An 18,970-nucleotide genomic window follows, 5' to 3' on the forward strand; every position below is an offset into this window, starting at 1 on the left:
ATAATCACATTTGGATTATATATTTTATATGGGCTAATAGCTTTATGAGAAAAGAAAACATTTGATTTAATTCTGGCTGTGCTAAATGTTTCACATCACGCAAGTCACTGGACCTCAGTTTCTTCCTTCTGCAGCAATGAGGATGTGGGACTACTTGATCTGCAAGTGACTTTCCAGTCATGGAATCTATGAAAGCAATCCTCTGAGACTGATTAGGATTTTGTAGTCTTATAATCACATGCACTCTAGCAAACCTATCACTCTATTTTAGAGTTGTTGGTTCATACAATTGATTATATGGTTATTAGGGGGAGGTAGAACTGTGTAGCGGAAAGAGTTAATGAAAGGATCTGGAGGATCTGAGTTCAAATCCCTCTCCCCAGCTCTGATCTTTACTATCTGTGTATCTTGGAGAAGTTGCTTAACATTTTTGAATCTGTCCCCCATCTGTAAAATTAGAGTGTTGGACTAGATGACGCTCGAAGTCCCTTCTAGGTCTAAAGCTGTGAACCTACATCTTGGTTGAGGTGGAATGGAGATAGACCAGTGATGGGCAAACTACAGCCCATGGGACAGATGAGGCGCCCTGAAATGTTCTATCCATCCTCTCGACATTATTCCTAATCTGACAAATACAATGAACAGGATACAATACAATGAAACTTCGAAAGAGTTGCCTTAGAAACAGACAGACAGATGAGCATTTCCTTTCTTTTGGCCCCCTCTTTAAAAAGCTTGCCCATCCCTGAGATAGACTATGGCATTTTATTTATTCCTTTGACCCTCCTTATAGGATCATAGATATAGTACTGAATGGGGCTCTAAAAGCCAGTCCCTGCTCATCACTTCATTTATACAGATGATGAAACTGAGACTAAAGGAGGTTAAATTGTCTGAAGTCAAATAACTGGCAAGCTAATTTTATTAGCAGGAATTTATTGAACCTAAAAATCCTTTCATTAATTTATTGAATCAGGCAATTTTGATTGCCAATATATGACTGGTTCATAGTTTACTATTTAAGAAAATTTAAAATCCCCACCATATCCATATAAATACATTTGTGTGCATATATATATGTACATACATATATATGTATATGTGTGTTTATATAGGAGAGATAAGGTAGCTTGGAGAAGATTTCTTATTAAAACATAGGTTAGTAAATTCATAAACAATGTATTTTGCTTAAAATCTTTTCTTTTAGGAAAACCCAAAGATGTCCTCAGAGTCATACAAAAGTTACAGACTTTTCAGCAACATTTGGGAAACCTCTTAGCTGATACTAATTCCAAAGTCATTGTAACTCAATCAGTCAGGCCAAAGGAAGATTCTGCTGCAGCAAAGAAGAACAAAAAATCACACGTGTGTATTATAAAAATTTTTTATTTAATACTTATCAATATGATACATTTAATAAATTTTCTCTTTGCTTTTATCTAATGTTGATTATGTCCTTTTTCTGTTTTTTTTTCCTATCCACAATTTTCTTTCTTAGGTAGGATTCCAATTGTCTTTTAATGTTTTATTTCTTCAAAAATCTAGCCTAACATTCAGTGGTTGATAAATTTATCATACTGAGAATTTGAAGATTGAGAAGTTAAGGGACTGGATTAAAAATGAAACTAACTAAAGTTAAAGAAACTGTTGCTTGTTTTCCTTATATTATCTCTCTCTGTCTCTCTGTCTCTGTCTCTGCATATCTATCTATCTATCTATCTATCTATCTATCTATCTATCTATCTATCTATCTATCTATCTATCTATCTATATCTATCTATCTATCTATCTATCTATCTATCTATCTATCAATCTATGCATCTCTCTATCTCTCTATCTCTCTATCTCTCTATCATCTATCTATCTACCTGCCTATCTGTCTATCTATCTATCTATCTATCTATCTATCTATCTATCTATCTATCTATCTATCTATCTATCTATCTAATCTATGCACATAGATACAGATACACACATATATACATGTATCTGGAATCAGAAGAGTGGGAACTGTTTCCAGCAATTGAACATTTCAACCTGTTGATAACTTTGAGAAGTACTGAAGAGCTGCTTGCTGATCAGAGAGAGTAGTCGCTTGCTCAGTGACAGGTAGCATTAGAGGGAGGATGTAACCCTTTCTATTGGACAGTAGCTCCAGCTCCAGCTCTCTATGAGCCACATATTAGGCTCTTGTATGCAGGGCAAAAGTGCCTAAGAATCTTTTTTGGATAGATTAAACTTAGCCTAATCATAAAATTTTTATAGGCTATCTAAAGCTTTAGGGCTCTTAACAGATGCTGCCACCCTTTCTATTACTTCATTACCAATGTGGAATTGGAATGATGAATAGGAATCAGTGTCATTTTTAGTCTTTATTTTATAGATCAAACATGGTCAAGGGAGGAAACACTGGAGATCTAGCTATTGGTGAAGATTCTGATTGATTGATAGAGATTATTTTTCACAATTATAATTAGATCCAGCAGAAGCCAGACTGTTCAGATTTATGCCAGACTCACTGATCTTGGATCTGTGATAATGGTGGTGAGAATCCTTGCAGTAGGAGCAGAGAAAACAGATGTTAGAGAATGTACCAGAATGAGGAATAATAGGGTAAGGATACTCAAGCAAAGACAAGTAGAAAGTTGAAAGTATGACCATAGAATACAGGCTGAACCAGGAGACCAGTAATGTAAGAAAATTGGTAACGGGAATGGCCTGGGAAAGAAGTTGAGGATAGGTGATTATTTTCTGTTTTTGTCTTTGCAGGCTCAATGTTTATTATACATAGTGTCTACTATATGGGAACATATAGCTAGAGCAGTGACGGGCAACCTTTTGAACTTGGTGTGTCAAAATTCGCCAAAAAACTGAACATAACTCAGGTGTTGTGTCACTTTGAGAAAAAAGCCATAATTTCCCTATATTTATAGTATAAATAACAAAAATGTATAATTGTAATGTATAACTGTATTTAATAAACCAAAATAGGTAAATTAATATAGGTAGAATTGTTGTCTACAGTGCACAGAGTGTCTACACTACACTACAGCAAATGTTTCATCCTTGGCACACAGCTCCATACATCTCTGTATGCAGCCACATGCTGCCACGTGTCATTGAAAACGACTATATGTGTCAGTGCTGACACGCGTGTCATAGGTTTGCCATCACTGAGCTAGAGCTTCGAGGAACCTTATTGTTGTTTAATCATTTCTGATGACTCCATTTGGATTTTTTTTTTGTGGAAAAGTGTAATGAAGAGATTTGTCATTTCCTTCTCCAGGTCATTTTACAGATGAGGACACTGAGGGCAAACAGGGTTAAGTGACTTTCCCAGGGTTATACAGCTAGTAAGTATCAGAGATCATATTTTAACTTAAGAAGATGAGTTTTCCTTATTCCTCATCTGAGTACTCTCTGTACTGGACCACCTAGTGACCCTTTAGAGGTAATCTAATCCTTTGACAGGTGATAAAAATGAACCTCACCTTTTAGCCCACCTAGTTTCCATCAAAAGTCAGTTGAAGGGGTCATCAAGGTGGCTTAGTTGATTGAAAGCCAGTCTTAGAGAAGGGAGGTCATGGGTTCAAATTTGGTCTCAGACATTTCCTAGGTGTGTGACCCTGGAAATGTCACTTAACCCCACTACCTAGCCCTTATTGCTCTTTTGATTTTGAACTAATACATATTGATTCTAAAATGGAAGATAAGAATTATTTTTTTAAAAAAGTCATTTGAAGCCCTTCCTTTCACAAGGACCTTCCCTGATTCCCTCAGCAACTAGTTTCTTCCACTTCAAGATTATCTTATATTTATTTTGTACATCATTATATATTTCTTAATGGAATGCATGATTTCTTTGATGGAAGGGACCATTTCATTTTTTTCTTTATATCCCTGGTGATCGCATTATGTGTCAAATAACAGGCTCCTAACGAATTCAGATTAATTGATCGAATCATTGATTTGTTGGCAGGGTAGTAAAGCTGAAATCATTAGAAAAGAAAACAGCAATCGACTCCTTGTGAAAGAGGAGCAGAAAGAAAGTATGAGATGGAATACCCTGTCATCTTCTATTAAACAAGAACTGAAAGAGAATTTTCTTTCTGGAATAACAAAACTAGAAGATTTCCTGAAGACTTGTAAAAGCAACTCTTTGAAATGTAGGGTAGAAATGATAGGATTGAATGCCAACTTAAATGCATGGAGAGAACACTGCCAACATGAAGGTATGAAACTTTACATTTTATAAGGCTATTACTTGTAGTTATCCACATGTAAGAACAGGGCAAATATTTACACATGAATAGAAAGCAATGATAAGATTTTGGTTCCACTTCTTTTGTATAGCCACTGATTATCATGGAATCATGAAATGTCAGCACTGGAAGGGCGGAGGTTATTTAGTCCAATGTGCTTTGTAAAAGAATGCCCTTTACATTCGCAGTTCTTATGTTGTAAGTCTCAAGATCCTGTTACACTCTTAAATATTATTCAGGACTTGAAAGAACTTTTTATTTATATGGTTTTTATCTGCGGATATATAACACATTAAAAATGGAAGCTGATACACTCTAAAAGATTTATTAATTCATTAATAATAACAATCACAAACTTATATATGGATATAATATGTAAAGGAAAATATATTTTCCAAAACAAAACAAAATTAGTAAGAAGAATGGCATTGCTTTTACATGTTTTTGCAAATCTTGTTTATGCTTAACTTAGTAGAAATTAGTTAGATTCTCATACCTGCTTCTGTATGTAATACATTTTGGTCAAAGAATTTTAAGAAAATCTGGTCCCATGTAGATAAGCACTTGGAAAAGGGCCAAGTATTGTAATAAATAAACAATGTGTTGGTATCGTGATGAATATTCTTTTGACTTTGCATATCTGAAGCTTTGTAACTCTTGTACAGACAACTTTAATAGTTAGAAATTTTCTCCTTATCTTCCATCATCTCTATACCCATTTTTGAGGCATATAGATTTTTTGAAAAAAAATCTCATTTTTCACAGATCTATTCTCTGGTACCAAGCAGAGCCAATCTAATCCTTCTTGTACAGGAGGACGCTTTATATAATTATGGACAATTATTCTCTCTTTAAATTTTCTTTCCTCCAGGCTAAATATTCATATTTACTTTAAAAGATCTATTGATCTTTTGTGAATGGAATCCTTAAGTCCTTCCACCATGTGGGTTGCCTTTCTCTGTATACTTGCCAGTTTAACTATACTATTCCTATAATGTAGCATCTTGAATTGAATACAATGTTCCAGATATATTTTGACCACAATAGCAGTATCTCCATATACATAGGATTATAGATATAGAACTTTAAGAAACCTTAGAAGCTACTTATCTAAACCCCTTCATTCACAGATAAGCCTTTTTCTTCTTTTAGGTTTTGTAGCTCCTTTTTTAGAGTTACTTTACTGTTTGAAGTTTTGCACTTCCTTTTTCAGGAATCTTTTTCCTTCAATGAGTTTTTGCTCTAAGCTGTTGATTTTTTCTGTTGTTTTTCTTTCTTTTTTTCTTTCTTTCTTTCTTTCTTTCTTTCTTTCTTTCTTTCTTTCTTTTTTTGATTTTTCTTCTGCTTTTATTATTTGTTTTCTTCTGGAGTTCATCCAGGAGCTCACTTTGGGTCTGATATCCTTTCACATTTACCTTTGAGGGTTCACACATTTCTGCTTTGGCATTGAGGCTCTCCTCTGAGCTTGTATTTTGGCCTTCTCTTTTTGCTGAAATAATCTTCCAACCTCAGGCTTTTGTTTTTGCCTTTTACTCATTTGGGTTTCCCCCCGTGATCTTGCATATATATATTGACTCTCAGCTCTACTTCTGCAGTGGAGGAAATAGACTCCCTTTTCCCCCTGGGTATCCCATGCGGTGGATTTTGCTGGATTCAACTCCTTAGCTGCCAGCTCTCTCTGGTGTTGGGATTCCCATGGTTGTTAACTCCACTGAGGATTCCCCTGGGGGTGCTAGCATGGGTCACTTCTCAAGTTCTTTAGTGTGTGCTTATACTCTATCACTTCTCACACTGCTGATTCCACTGATCTTACCTCTTAGCCCACTGAGATGAGTCCTTCCTGCTGCCCCTCTATATTTTCTTTTGGCTGAAATCCTACTTCACTCTGGCCTTCCTTCTGTTCCTCCAAAATTTGTATTGAGGCTTTTTTTTTCTTTTGCATTTGTTTCTAGATGGGTTTGATGAACTTGGAACATTCTTTACTCTTCCATCTTGGCTGCCAAAAGCAGTATGTGTAGTTTTTTTTGAAAGTTACATGTTAATGTATTATATATTTAAAATCCTTTGCGCAATAGAGATCCACAATCACACATATTATTTCACAAGTTAGAATAATGAAGTTAGATGATTTACTAATGACCACAGTGGAAACTCAGTGGTAGACCTGGGACTCAAACTCATGGAGTTCTGCATTCTTCCCATAGCAACTCTTATTAGCTGTGATTTGAAGGAAACACTTAATTGGATCTGAACATTTTTCTTGGTTGTCCCCCAGGCCTGGAATGGTATCTTTCTTCACTTCTGCCTCCTCGTTTCTGTGGCTTACTTCAGTTCCCAGCAAATATTGTAATTTTATAAGAAGCTTTTCCCACTATCTCTTTATATGAATGCCTTCCCATTCTTGACTATTTCCTATTTATCATATATATGTGTACTCATTGAATGTAGTTGCTTGCATGCTATCTCACCGTTAGACATTGAAGTGAATGCTTTTTTTGTCTTTCTTTTTGCTGACACTTAGCACAGTGTCTAGCTTATTCATTAACTGAGCGTCTTTCTTCATGTGGCTTAAGATAGCATAATTTTCTTGGTTGCTACATCATACTGTGGTCTCAATTTGAGTTTCTTCACAGGAAGTTCCGATTTTAAACAAACTGATGTCTACCAATGCCCACCCAGTTACAACCCTTGTCTTGTTCTTGTGAAGTTGCTTTTTTTTTAACCTCAAGTTATTTCCTTGCACAACACTTTATATTTATTTATCCCAAATAAAATCCATTATCTTGGATTTTAAGTGTTAAGAGCTTTTTAAAGTCTGTTTGTGATCTTCTATCTTAGCTGCCCCTGCCACTCCTGGGTCATCTGTAAACTTGATCATGGTGCCATTTAAACTTTGTCCTTGTCAAAGATGATGAGCTCCTTGAGAGCAGATTCTTTTGCATTTCTGTGTTTTTCCAGTTCTTGGCACAGTTGACTGTTGCATAGTAGGTGCTTAATAAATAAATGCTTCTTGACTGACTATTGGCTGGATTGATGAAAATGTGACCCAGAAGGAGACTAAACACAGATCTCTTGGGGACGCTATGCTACAGGTCTTTTTCCAGACTGACATGATCCTTAATATCACTTTGGGAACTGCCATTCAAGTGGCTCCAAATCTATACAAGTATTGTTGTCCACTCCACATCTTCACATATTTTCTACTGGGATATCCTAAAAATATTTATCAATTTATTTACTTAAAATCTAGGTAAAATATACCTACATTAAACTTTTCTACTTATTTAGTTACCATCAAAAAGGAAATAAGGTTTAGTCGGCATCATCTGTTCCTGATGATGCAATGCAACTTTTTTTGTAAACACTGCTTCATTTCCTAAATGATATCTAAAAATTCCTTTAATAATATATCTTAGGCTTTTGTTAGTAATTGAAATAAAACTCAGTGGCCTTCTGATTGTAGAGTTTCTTTTCTTTTTAAAAATCAGACCAAGAATGATGCCTTCATGAAACTTCATGTTCTATCATCTTTTGAAACTGATTTTACTCTATTTTTACCTTCCATGTTTTCTTCTATTGTTGTTCAATTGTGTCCAAATCTTCATAATACCTTTTGGGGTTTTCTTGGCAAAGATACTGGGCTTGTCTAGTCATTTCCTTCCCCATATAATTTTACAGATGAGGAAACTGAGGCAAAAGGCTTAAGTGATTTGCCTGTGGTCACACAGTTAAGAGTCTGGGACTGGATTTGAACTCAGGTTCACCTGACTCCAAGCAAAGGGTCTATCCCCTGTGCCACTTAGCTACCTGTCTTTTCATTATCCTTTGTTAAATGTGCCTCTTACAAGGTGCTGTGATATTTAAAGTTTATTGATAGAGGAATGTGACATATTCAGACTTGTGTTTTAGGAAGATGACTTTGGCAGTTGAGTGGAGGAAAGATTATAGTAGAGAGACAAGACAGGGAGATAATCCAGAAAGCTATTGCAACTCTTCAATAATGAACTGATGCAGGCCTTCACCAAAATGGCAACTGTGTGAGTCAAGAGAAGGGAATGTATATTGTGAATGTAGAAATGTCAAGAAATGCAAAAAAATTGGATATGGGTAAGAGTGGTGGGAGGGGACTGAGTGTAAGTGAGGAGTTTAGTAAACTACTTTGGTTTACAATTTGTGAGCCCAAGTGATTAGGAGGATTGTCTCTCTATTGCTCTTACTTCCATCAAACTTCTTGTATCTTCTCAACACCTGAGTTCAAAAAAACTAGAATAACTTTCCTTACAATCCACCCTACATATGGTTGCCAAAATGATATTTTGAGACCATATCAATACACCAGATCAAAATCTTTAGTAAGGACTTGTCCCCTGAAGATTAAAGTTACCTATTCCTGACATTGAAGCTATCCATCATTTGGTCCCCAATATATCTTTCTAAGTCTTATTTCCCAACACTATCTTTTACATACTCTACATGCTAACCAATTTTGATTACTGACCTTCTCCCACTTCTCCAGGATCATTTGTTTTCATGGCTTTGATTACTCTCTTCTATCTGGAATGCTTCATCACTGTTACTTTTAGCAGACAATCCATCAACAATTATTAATTGCCTATTATTTATGCCCGGCACTGAAGATACAAATCAATGGAAAAATGAAATCATCTCAATTCATAAGGAGTTTCCTTTCTAATAATCCAATTGCTGCACAATTTTCAAAGTCTAAATCAGATGAAATTTTCTTTCTATAACCCTAGTTTATTCTCTTCTCAACTCCTTTCTCTTTCTAATGATTTTTCTCTTCTCTGTATTCCCAGGATATTTTGTACCTCTCTAATGGCACTTTCATATTCTACTACAAAATTACATTTCAGTGTGGGTCTGATTTCACTCACTAAACAGTAAACTTCATGAGAGTAGGGATTGTGTCTTTTAAAAATATTCCAAAAATCTCAACAATACTTTGTAGAAAATAATATTCCATTATTATATAGATTATAGAGAATGGATTATGTAGGATAGACATTCTTTAGACAATCAAGAATTTTAAAAAATGTTTTAAAATTTATTATTTTTATTTTTCTCAGGGAAAATAACAAAAGATTTCAGCATAGCTATTCAAATGATGAAAAGAATCCATTCCATAATGGAAAAATACCAGAAATTTTTACAAGAATCAGATAAAAAACAAATATCCAGATGTCTTAAATATTTAGGATTTGATAATTTGGCTAAAACTTTGGATCCCACAGAGGTAATGTTTGAATGATATAATTTTTTTCTTTGAGGATTTTCCATTTTTTTCCTATACTTTCAAAGGCTCAAATAATTAATATGAATAATTTTTTTGATAAAATATTTTGCTTTTATTCCATTTTATAAATTACTCTCTTCCATGTATTATTATCAACCTAACTCCCTAAAAAAGAATGAATTTAATATTGGAATATCCTTGCCAAATCAATTATATGAAAAAGTATGGCTTTGATTATGGTGAAATGTGCAGGAATTCTATAATTTCATAATCCCTCTAGCTGCTAATCAATCTATTGATTATTAATACATGGATTGTATTTATTTTGTTGTAAATTAGTTCTCTCACTCCTGGCTTGATAACAGGGGTGGCAAAATGCCTCCCCCTCCTAAGCAAATGATATCCCATTCAATAACTTCATGAAACTATTTTGCCTGTTTTAGGAAATCATTCCATATTTGTTGAATGAATGAATGCATATTGTTATGTAAATCTCTTTTCAACCCCAAATGGTTTATTAATCAATTACATAGGATATGGGAAATGACATAAATAACAAAGAAGTCAATTATGCTGTTGATATGGGACCAGTTCGCTTTCAACTACAACAGATGGGCCATTACTTAATACGCGATGAGAGAAAAGATCCAGATCCAAGGGTTAATGATTTCATTCCTGACACATGGCAGGTAATGATATTGAGGTGAATTTTTTTAAATTTTGTTTTCAAGTGAGACTTCAATAAAACTGTACGTTATTATGTTTACATGTGGATAATTTAGTATGCTATTATGAGATCACTATATGTATTATATGAGAATACTTCTTTTTGTGGAAATATATTTTTGATACCATTTAAAGAATGAGATATTTCTATTCATTCTAAGAATATAGAGTTAGATCTGTAAGGGACTTCAAGCAAATTGAATAGAATACAAAAAGCATTTATTAAGGACCTATTGTGTGTGAGGTTCCAAGGCAGGTGTTGGGGATGGGTAAAAAAGATATTCCCATTTCCTCAAGGATTTTAGGTTCAATTGGGGGAAAATAATTATGAACAAATAACTAAATACAAAACATGTAGTAGATAAATACTCCTTCCCTCCATTCATGAAAGCCTCACTTCCAGGTCAGTGTTCATTGAATCCTATCAAATACATTGCAATGTAGGCATGGGTTACGAAGAGTTCCAATGGCATTGCACTGATTTATATGATATTCTTTGTCTAGCATTTTGGCAACATCCTTCCACATTATTCTTCACAATTATGTTTCTCCTAAACTTGCAGCGAGAGCTTCTTGATGTTGTGGACAATAATGAATCAGCACTAATTGTTGCTCCAACATCATCGGGGAAAACATACGTCTCCTACTACTGCATGGAGAAAGTTCTGAAGGAGAGTGATGATGGGGTGATTGTATATGTGGCCCCTAAAAAGGTAGAATTTTAGTGGTTATAACTTCTCTCACTTGAATCCTCTTCTTTGAAAAGAAATGGATAGCTGTGGGATATTGATTTAATTTCATTTGTTTAATTCTCCTCTTTATCTCTATATGGGTTAGATGATGTGGTATAATGGATTGAGGATCTGTTTTTTGAGTCAGGAAGATGTTCATTTTAATTCTGTCTTTGTTAGTAAATGTGTGACAACGGGAAAGTCACTTATCATCTTCTACTAAATCACAGAAAGGAATTCTCCACATTTTTGAACTCATAATTCATCATATATTTGTGTATTAAGGTGTGCAAGAAACCAAATTCCTATAGTTACCATTTCAGAAAATGTATGGTCTCATTTCGTTTCCCAAGTTCTGCACTTTTCTGTCAGGAGTTGGTTATTGTGCTTTACCACAGCTTCCCTGAAATGCAGTTTAGTTAAATATTTCTAAATCATTTGTCTTTACCACTTAGCTATTGGTTTTCTTGATTCTGATCACTTCACATCATTTCATACACATTTCCCTAAGTTATTCTGACACCATCACTTTCATTAAGCTTTATTGTGCAGTAGTATTCCATTCCATTGACGTATCGTAATTTGTTCAGCCATTCTCTGATTGACGGACCTCCCCTTAGTTACCACATCTTTGTTACTATAAAAAAGTTCTAGTTGTTGTTGTGTTGTGATTTTGCTAATGCTTTTCTGCATCAACCAGGCCCTTATTAACCAAGTGTCAGCCACTGTCCAGAGTCATTTCACGAAAAAACTGCCAGAAGGTCAAGTTCTATGTGGTGTTTTCACAAAGGAATACCATCATTTTGCATTAAACTGCCAGGTATGCAGTGCAAGATGGTTTTATAATCAAATTGTGATAGAAAACTGTTTAGTACTCCTTTGACATTATAAAGGAAGATTCTGAGATGGAGAAATCTAATGTTAATATTAATGAAATATAAAAAATAAAGTTAATGCAATAAATAAAAATCACTCAACTTTAATAGTAAGTTAGAATAAGATTTATTGTTCTACCAATATTTTTGAGCCTCAACCTTAAAACAACAGATCACAGACCCTGCTTGCTTGGTAAAACAATAAAAGGACTCTGTCATCACACTGACAGTAAACATTTGAACCAACCATCTACTATCCAATTTAGAGTTGTTTCTTCTTAATAATTATTTATATGCATTCTCACGACAATAGTTAATCTTATAAGGATTTTTAGCAGTACAATTTTTGATTTGACTTTTTAATCTAGTGTTGGATGAATTCCAATTCAAGACATGCATCTTGTCGAGTCTGTTTATAAAAAACAAATCAGAACAAAAGATTAAAATACTTTAGTCAAATATGAATTTTTTCTAAATTTTTATTATTTTTTTCATGAATTAGAGAAATTTAAAGAAAAGCAAGCCCATGATGGATCATGATTTCCATGTAACTAGATATAAAAAATGAAAACTTATTTTAGATTCAGTTGATTAATTTATAAATTAATGTGTGGAAAGTATGTACTTTAATGTACTATTTAAAGCAGTATTTGAGGGTCATTATTAAGAATTTGTCAATAAGTTTCAAAAGAGTAAATCACAAACATGTCTTTGTAGGTCCTTATAACAGAGCCGTACTGCTTTGAGACTCTATTGCTTTCCCCTAATCGTCAAGAATGGGTGAAAAGGATCAGATATGTTATATTTGATGAGGTAAGTGATTTGCCACTTATTAGAGTTTGTATAAATCCTCAAATTATTTTAGAGATAAAATTATCTCAGGATGACATTCTTTTGCTGTTGTGAATTGATTCCTTTTAAATGAAATTCAGAATGGAACTGCTTCCTATAACATTCTATGCTATAATGAATTGTTATAATTTACATCCATTCTCCCATAAGTTGCAGAATATATCACTATGCCCTGCAAAGTTTTTCATGTGAGAGATTCTTCCAAATGTTCTTGGAGTTGTAATGGGATCAGAATCCTCTCATTATATCTTAAATCTTTGGAGGGTTTCTCTGGACTTAGATTTGTAGATTAGAGAAGTGGGCTTTTTGTTATTGGTTTCCTTGTTAATAGTGATGTTGACTAAATAATAATCTCTTCTAACTTTTCTTTTAATCAGACTTGTGATTTTACTGGGGTAGACGTCTCCTGGAGGACAACTTCCCCAATCAATGCAGATCTTTATTTTCTGTGAAATTTATACTCATAGAAATGCCAAGGATGTGTGTTATCTGTATCTACATATAGCTCTGTGAGCATGGTTATGGGGTTGTGCGTCTCTTTGTATATATATATATATATATATATATTTGTGTGTGTGTGTGTTTGTGCATGTGCACATGTGTTGCCCATTTAAGTTAGATGTGTCCACATAGGTCTGTCTAGATGCTTTTTTCAGAAAACCATGAGTCTCTTCAAAATACCCTTCTCAAATGGAGTCATTCATTCATTCCTGGCAGGAAAGGAGCAGGAGGTTGGGACCAAAAGCTGGCCATTCTATTCCTCGGAGAAGATGCCCTGGGCTAGAATTATATCTAGCACCCTAAATATTCTTAGTCTTGAAAAGGAATTTATGGCTAAACTCCTGTTCTCTGTCTACTTAACAGGAAAGGAGTACCCCAAGATAGATATCCAAAAGCTTTCTGCCAAAAGTTAATTTTACAAAGACCACATGTAGCAAATAGAGCATAAACACATTTTCCCAAGTTAATTTAAAAGGAACTCAGAGAAAATAGAAATATGAGGAAATGCCAAAGAATATTCAAAGTGAAAACATATATCCCATTCGGAGGAGGATATCTTAGCTCAACCAAGAGAGAATTCCAGATGTCACTCAAGGGGAGATTTTTTGAAGTCTCTAGTGTGGTAAGCTGGCAATAAGGACATGATTGAGGTACCTGTTCTTCTACATGTCAGCTTTCCCACAAAGCCTTTTTCTCCTTCAGTGACTTTCTTTTTTTAAAATTTTTAAAATTTAAAATTTTTATTTTTATTAATTTTTATTTTTTTAAACCCTTACCTTTTAAACCCTGTGTAACAATACACAATACAATACTGTGTATTGGCTCCAAGGCAGAAGAGTGGTAAGGGTGGGCAATGGGGGTCAAGTGACTTGCCCAGGGTCACACAGCTGGGAAGTGTCTGAGGCCAGATTTGAACCTAGGACCTCCTGTCTCTAGGCCTGGCTCTCAATCCACTGAGCTACCTAGCTGCCCCCCTTCAGTGACTTTCTTTAACGAGGATTAGGAAATATGTGTCCTTGTCTTTCAAAGGTAGAAGACAGCAGATCAGGATTTTTCTCCTTTTCTAAGATCTCTTCAACTCTATTCTTCATACTGCCATGGAGCACTGAGTCATCAATAAGGAGATTGATTGAGGAGAATCTTACGTTTGAACTCCTGGTCCTGCTAAGATACTGAGAGGTTAGGTGACTTGATCAGAATCAAATAGCTAGTATGAATCAGAGACCTTGAAGTTAAGGTCTTCTTGATGGAGATCAGCTTTCTGCCGGTTATTCCCCCGTAATATACTGATAGTCCAATAATGATTATTATTCTATCATTATTCACAGGATTTCCCCATTGAATACAAAATGAATTGTTCTTCATGAAGGATTTGTTACCTAAAGACTAAGATAAGATATATAAAACCGTACCAAGCCTGACTTTTCCCAAATGTGTTGGTAGGAGCAGATTACACATGATACAATAATCTTGCCTTCCCAGAAACAGTCTATCTGCCTTGCCTATGTTTTTTGGCTCTCACTGATAACTAAACTAGAATTTGGCCATTCTAATTCCTTTATAAGAAACATTACCCTAATAGTCTGGGACTTTGGATTATACTTTGACCTCACAAATGAAGCAATATTGAACTCCTCTCACAGTTTTCTATACAGTGTTTCTTTTTTCTTTTTTTAGAAAATTCATCTTTAGTCTTATTTACTAGCATAGTTTGAAAAAAAACCCAAAAAACAAAAATTACTATGTTTTCCAGAAGGCAGCTAGGTGATATAGCAGATAGAATGTCAGGCCCGAAGGCAGGAAGACACATCTTCAATTCAAATCAAGCCTCAGATCCTTACTAGCTGTGTGACCCTGGGCAAGTCACTTAACTCTGTCTTAGTTCCTCATACATAAAATAAGTGGGAGTAAGAAACCATCCCAATATTTTGCTAAGAAAAACCCAAATGGGCTCCAAAGAGACTGACATGACGGAAATGCCTGAACAACAATAGCAAATGTTTTCAGGGAACACTGGAGAAAAGCTCAAGATTAGAAACTTTTGCTAGACAGGAATTTGTCTTATCTTTGTGTCTCCCTCAGGGGTTAATACAATGTTATATATATAATTTTATATATAATATATGTTATGAAAATACAAGCAAATACTTGTCACTTAAATCAAATCAAAGAAGAGGTAGATAAACTAGTGTTAGATTTAAATTAATTACGCCAGGTTCTTATTTTCCATAGAGTTTATTAATAATCACTTGAAATAAAGAAAGCAGCCTATTTTTCTATTCTAAATCTGACCATGTGTTGATCTTCCCACATGACTCTCAGTCTGCCTCTTGTGCCACGTCCAGGGAAATAGAGACCCCACAGGTCATGCTCCACATTCTTTTATTCTCCATCCCTGCATGTATGCCTATGTGTTCACATTCATTCACACCACACTGGCATGCGAGATGGGATAAACTGGATCAATGATACAGGAAGGGGAGGGGACGAAATTCCCTTTACACACTAGACAGGGTTTGACCAGTTCTGAGGCAAGAGGAAAGTTGACATATCAGATTCAGTAGCTAATCTTTATTATTTAAACTAAGTGAGAATACCTTGCTGAACTTGCTTTCTGAAATTTTGTCAGAATTACCTGGATTTGTGTAATTTATCTCTAGGAATGTTTCTCTACTCTTTTTAATGTCTTCATAGTCATAAGGAAAACCAAAAGCTTCTTATTTTCATTTCTGCTCCCATATTTCTTTCATTTTTTTTATTTTCATACATTATTTCTATATCAATTCTCTAACTGAAATGTTTTTCACATTAACAGGTTCATTGTCTTGGAGGACAAAATGAAGCAGAAATTTGGGAACATCTTCTGGTTATGATCCAATGTCCTTTCCTGGCTCTTTCAGCAACTATCAGCAACCCTGAGCATCTCACTGAGTAGGAATCAGATATTTCCCTAGATAATCCTTCTGTTTTTCTTCTTTTTTTATTTAAATTATTTTTCCATGGTTACATGATTCAAGATCCCTTTACCCCCCACTTTTTCTTCCCCCCCCTGAAATCCAACAAGCATTTCCAGTGGGTTCCATACCTATTTCCCTGTTATTCATCCTAGATAATCCTTCTTGCAAGAGCAATTGTTTTCATTTTGATTATTTGTAATTTTTCCATTCTCTTTGACTTTCTATAGTTTCTAGTGGGTATCTCTACTGACTTCCAGCTAACTGAACAACTTGTCTCCAAATGTTACAGGGAAAGTAGTCCTTTTTGACATTTCCTAAGAATATATTCCCTGTGGGGTAGCTAGGTGGCTTGGTGGATTAAGAGCCAGGTCTAGAGATGGGAAGTTTGGGTTCAAATCTGGCTTCGGACACTTCTTAGGTGTGTGACTCTGGGCAGGTCACTTTACCTCCAATATTTAACCCTTACCACTTTTCTGCCTTGGAACCAATATATATTGCTGATTCTAAGATTCAAGGTAAGGAATTAAAAAAAAGAACATATTCCCTATTCCCTAATAAGTTCACGGAATCACAGAACCTCAGAAGCCATCTAATTCAAGTGACACTTGAAGAATTCATCTTTGACCTTATCTGACAAATGCTATTTCAATCTTGTTCCTTATGATAATTTTAACTTACCTCTCTGTGACTTCAGGACTTTTTGATACTGGACAAGGTCTCTAAGCTCTGTGTCCCAAATTGCCATAGTAATGTACATTTAAAGCTGGAAAAGATCTTAGAGGTTACTGAGTATAACTGTTTTATTTTATAAATGGGGAAATTGAGCTTCAGAGAGCTTAAGTGATATACCAAGGTCATAGAGCCAATAAGTATTTGATAGAAGATTTAAATTCAGGTTTTTCTGACTCCAAATTTACACCTCTGACACCACACTGTTTCTCTACTTTGAGTCTAAATACCACTAAAATGGAATTTCTCAACCTGGGATCTATGAATTCTTTTTTTTTAGTGTGTTGATAACTATAGGCCATTATGATTGGTTTCCTTTGTAATTTTATGTATTTTATTTTATGCATTTAAACTATTTTTATGATTAAATATTGATTTTTGATTAAGTAGGAAATTTCTTGAGAAAATCACAAGGAGATGCATATCAGAAGTAGAAAGCAGATTTGGTTTTGTTTTTGTTCTTTTTTTGCTGACCTTGTACCTGGGGATAAAAATGATTTAAATGTAAATGTAAACAAAGAAGAAGTTAACATTTGACTCCAAGGTATCCTTTTATTTCACAACCAAAGATTAGAGGGATAGAAAGTCCATATCAGTTGAGTACCATGTATCATTTCATCAAACCAAAGGCCTTGAGGTCCTCTGCAAGTTATTGCTAACCTCTCTATTACTCTTTTATTTTAGCTCCTGAGAATATTTGATACATTTCTAGTTGCCGATTTCGCCGCAGAGCTCATATTTCAAAGTCTAAATTGTATCTTTGGTCATGGACTCACTTAACTTTCTAGGAGGACTAATACACTCACCTTATTTGGTTCAACATTTCCTTAGAAGATCTGAAAAGAAGTAGCTGAAAAATACCCAGTTGCAGGGATGGTAGGCACTGCTCGTTAGGTACTGGGTAAAGTAGATTCTCAAACTCCTTGATATTATCTGAATTTAGCACCTCCAGGTCAGAGGAAGGTATTAATTTTGAGATTCATTGTCATAACCAAGATTTCCAGGGAAACATTCTTTTAATTTTTATACAGAAGTTAACCAAGGTACTCGTTTTATGATGAAACTTAAAAAAAAGTTACGTTTAATTTTTTGATAATCAAAATCTACACTCTTCCTCACTCTCATTTGAAACATAAAAAAAAACAACACCTTAATAATTAATATTTATAGTCAAGCAAAACAAGTTCTAACACTAGACATGTTTCAACTATATATTTATATCTATTTTAACCTACTTCTTTATTTATTTCTATATCTGTATACATTTACCTATATCTGTATCTACTGTTACACACATATATATCCATATCATCTCTGTCTCTATCTCTATCTACATGTTCTGGTTGTTAAGTTGTTTCTGATTCTTTGTGATCCCATGAATCACAGCACACTAGACCCTTCTATCCTCCACCATCTCCCAAAGTCTATCCAAGCTCATGCTCATTGCTTCCATGAAACTATCAATCTATCTCATTCTCTGCTCTCCTCTTATCCTTTTGCTTTCAATCTTTTTCAAAGCCAGGGTCTTTTCCCAGTTAGCCTATCTTCTCATTATGTGGCCATAAAATTTAGGTTTTAGTATCTGGCCTTCCAATGAATATAATCAAATTAATTTCTTTAAGTATTGACTGATTTAATTTCCTTATTCTCCAAGAGACTCTCAAAAGTCACCAGTACCACAATTCACAAACAGTGATCCTTTGCTGCTCACTTTTCCTTATATTTCAACTCTTATAGCATACATCGAAAAAAACCATAGTTTTTACTATTCAAACTTTTATTGGTGAGGTGATGTCTGATTTTTAGTATGCTGTCCAGATTTGTCATAGCTTTCCTTCCAAACGGCAAGCATTTCTTAATTTCATGGCTGCATCCAACATCTGCAATGATCTTTGAGTCCAAGAATACAAATTCTGACACTGCTTTTTCCCCCTTCTTACTCTATTTGCCAGGAAGTGATAGGATCAATTACCAAGACCTTATTTTTTATTTTTATGTTGTTTTTTTTTATTTTATATTTTTTCCAGATTGCACATAGATACAATTTGAATAATCATTTTCTGACATTTTGTGATCCATGTCC

At 34.6% G+C, this 18,970-nt stretch overlaps 1 protein-coding gene across 1 annotated transcript in view; it reads left to right on the forward strand.

Moving 5' to 3' along the window:
* The window catches only part of LOC123252310 (probable ATP-dependent RNA helicase DDX60), a 102,098-nt gene that overhangs the window by 17,728 nt on the left and 65,400 nt on the right, over window positions 1-18,970 (forward strand). The window contains exons 12-19 of the mRNA XM_044681678.1: window positions 1,208-1,365; window positions 3,980-4,232; window positions 9,350-9,516; window positions 10,050-10,205; window positions 10,806-10,955; window positions 11,674-11,793; window positions 12,566-12,661; window positions 16,017-16,132. Of these exons, the coding sequence (XP_044537613.1) occupies window positions 1,208-1,365; window positions 3,980-4,232; window positions 9,350-9,516; window positions 10,050-10,205; window positions 10,806-10,955; window positions 11,674-11,793; window positions 12,566-12,661; window positions 16,017-16,132 (1,216 nt within the window). The remainder of the gene's footprint in view (window positions 1-1,207; window positions 1,366-3,979; window positions 4,233-9,349; window positions 9,517-10,049; window positions 10,206-10,805; window positions 10,956-11,673; window positions 11,794-12,565; window positions 12,662-16,016; window positions 16,133-18,970) is intronic.

Source organism: Gracilinanus agilis, chromosome 6 (genome assembly GCF_016433145.1).
Source record: "Gracilinanus agilis isolate LMUSP501 chromosome 6, AgileGrace, whole genome shotgun sequence".
Taxonomy (NCBI): Eukaryota; Metazoa; Chordata; class Mammalia; order Didelphimorphia; family Didelphidae; genus Gracilinanus; species Gracilinanus agilis.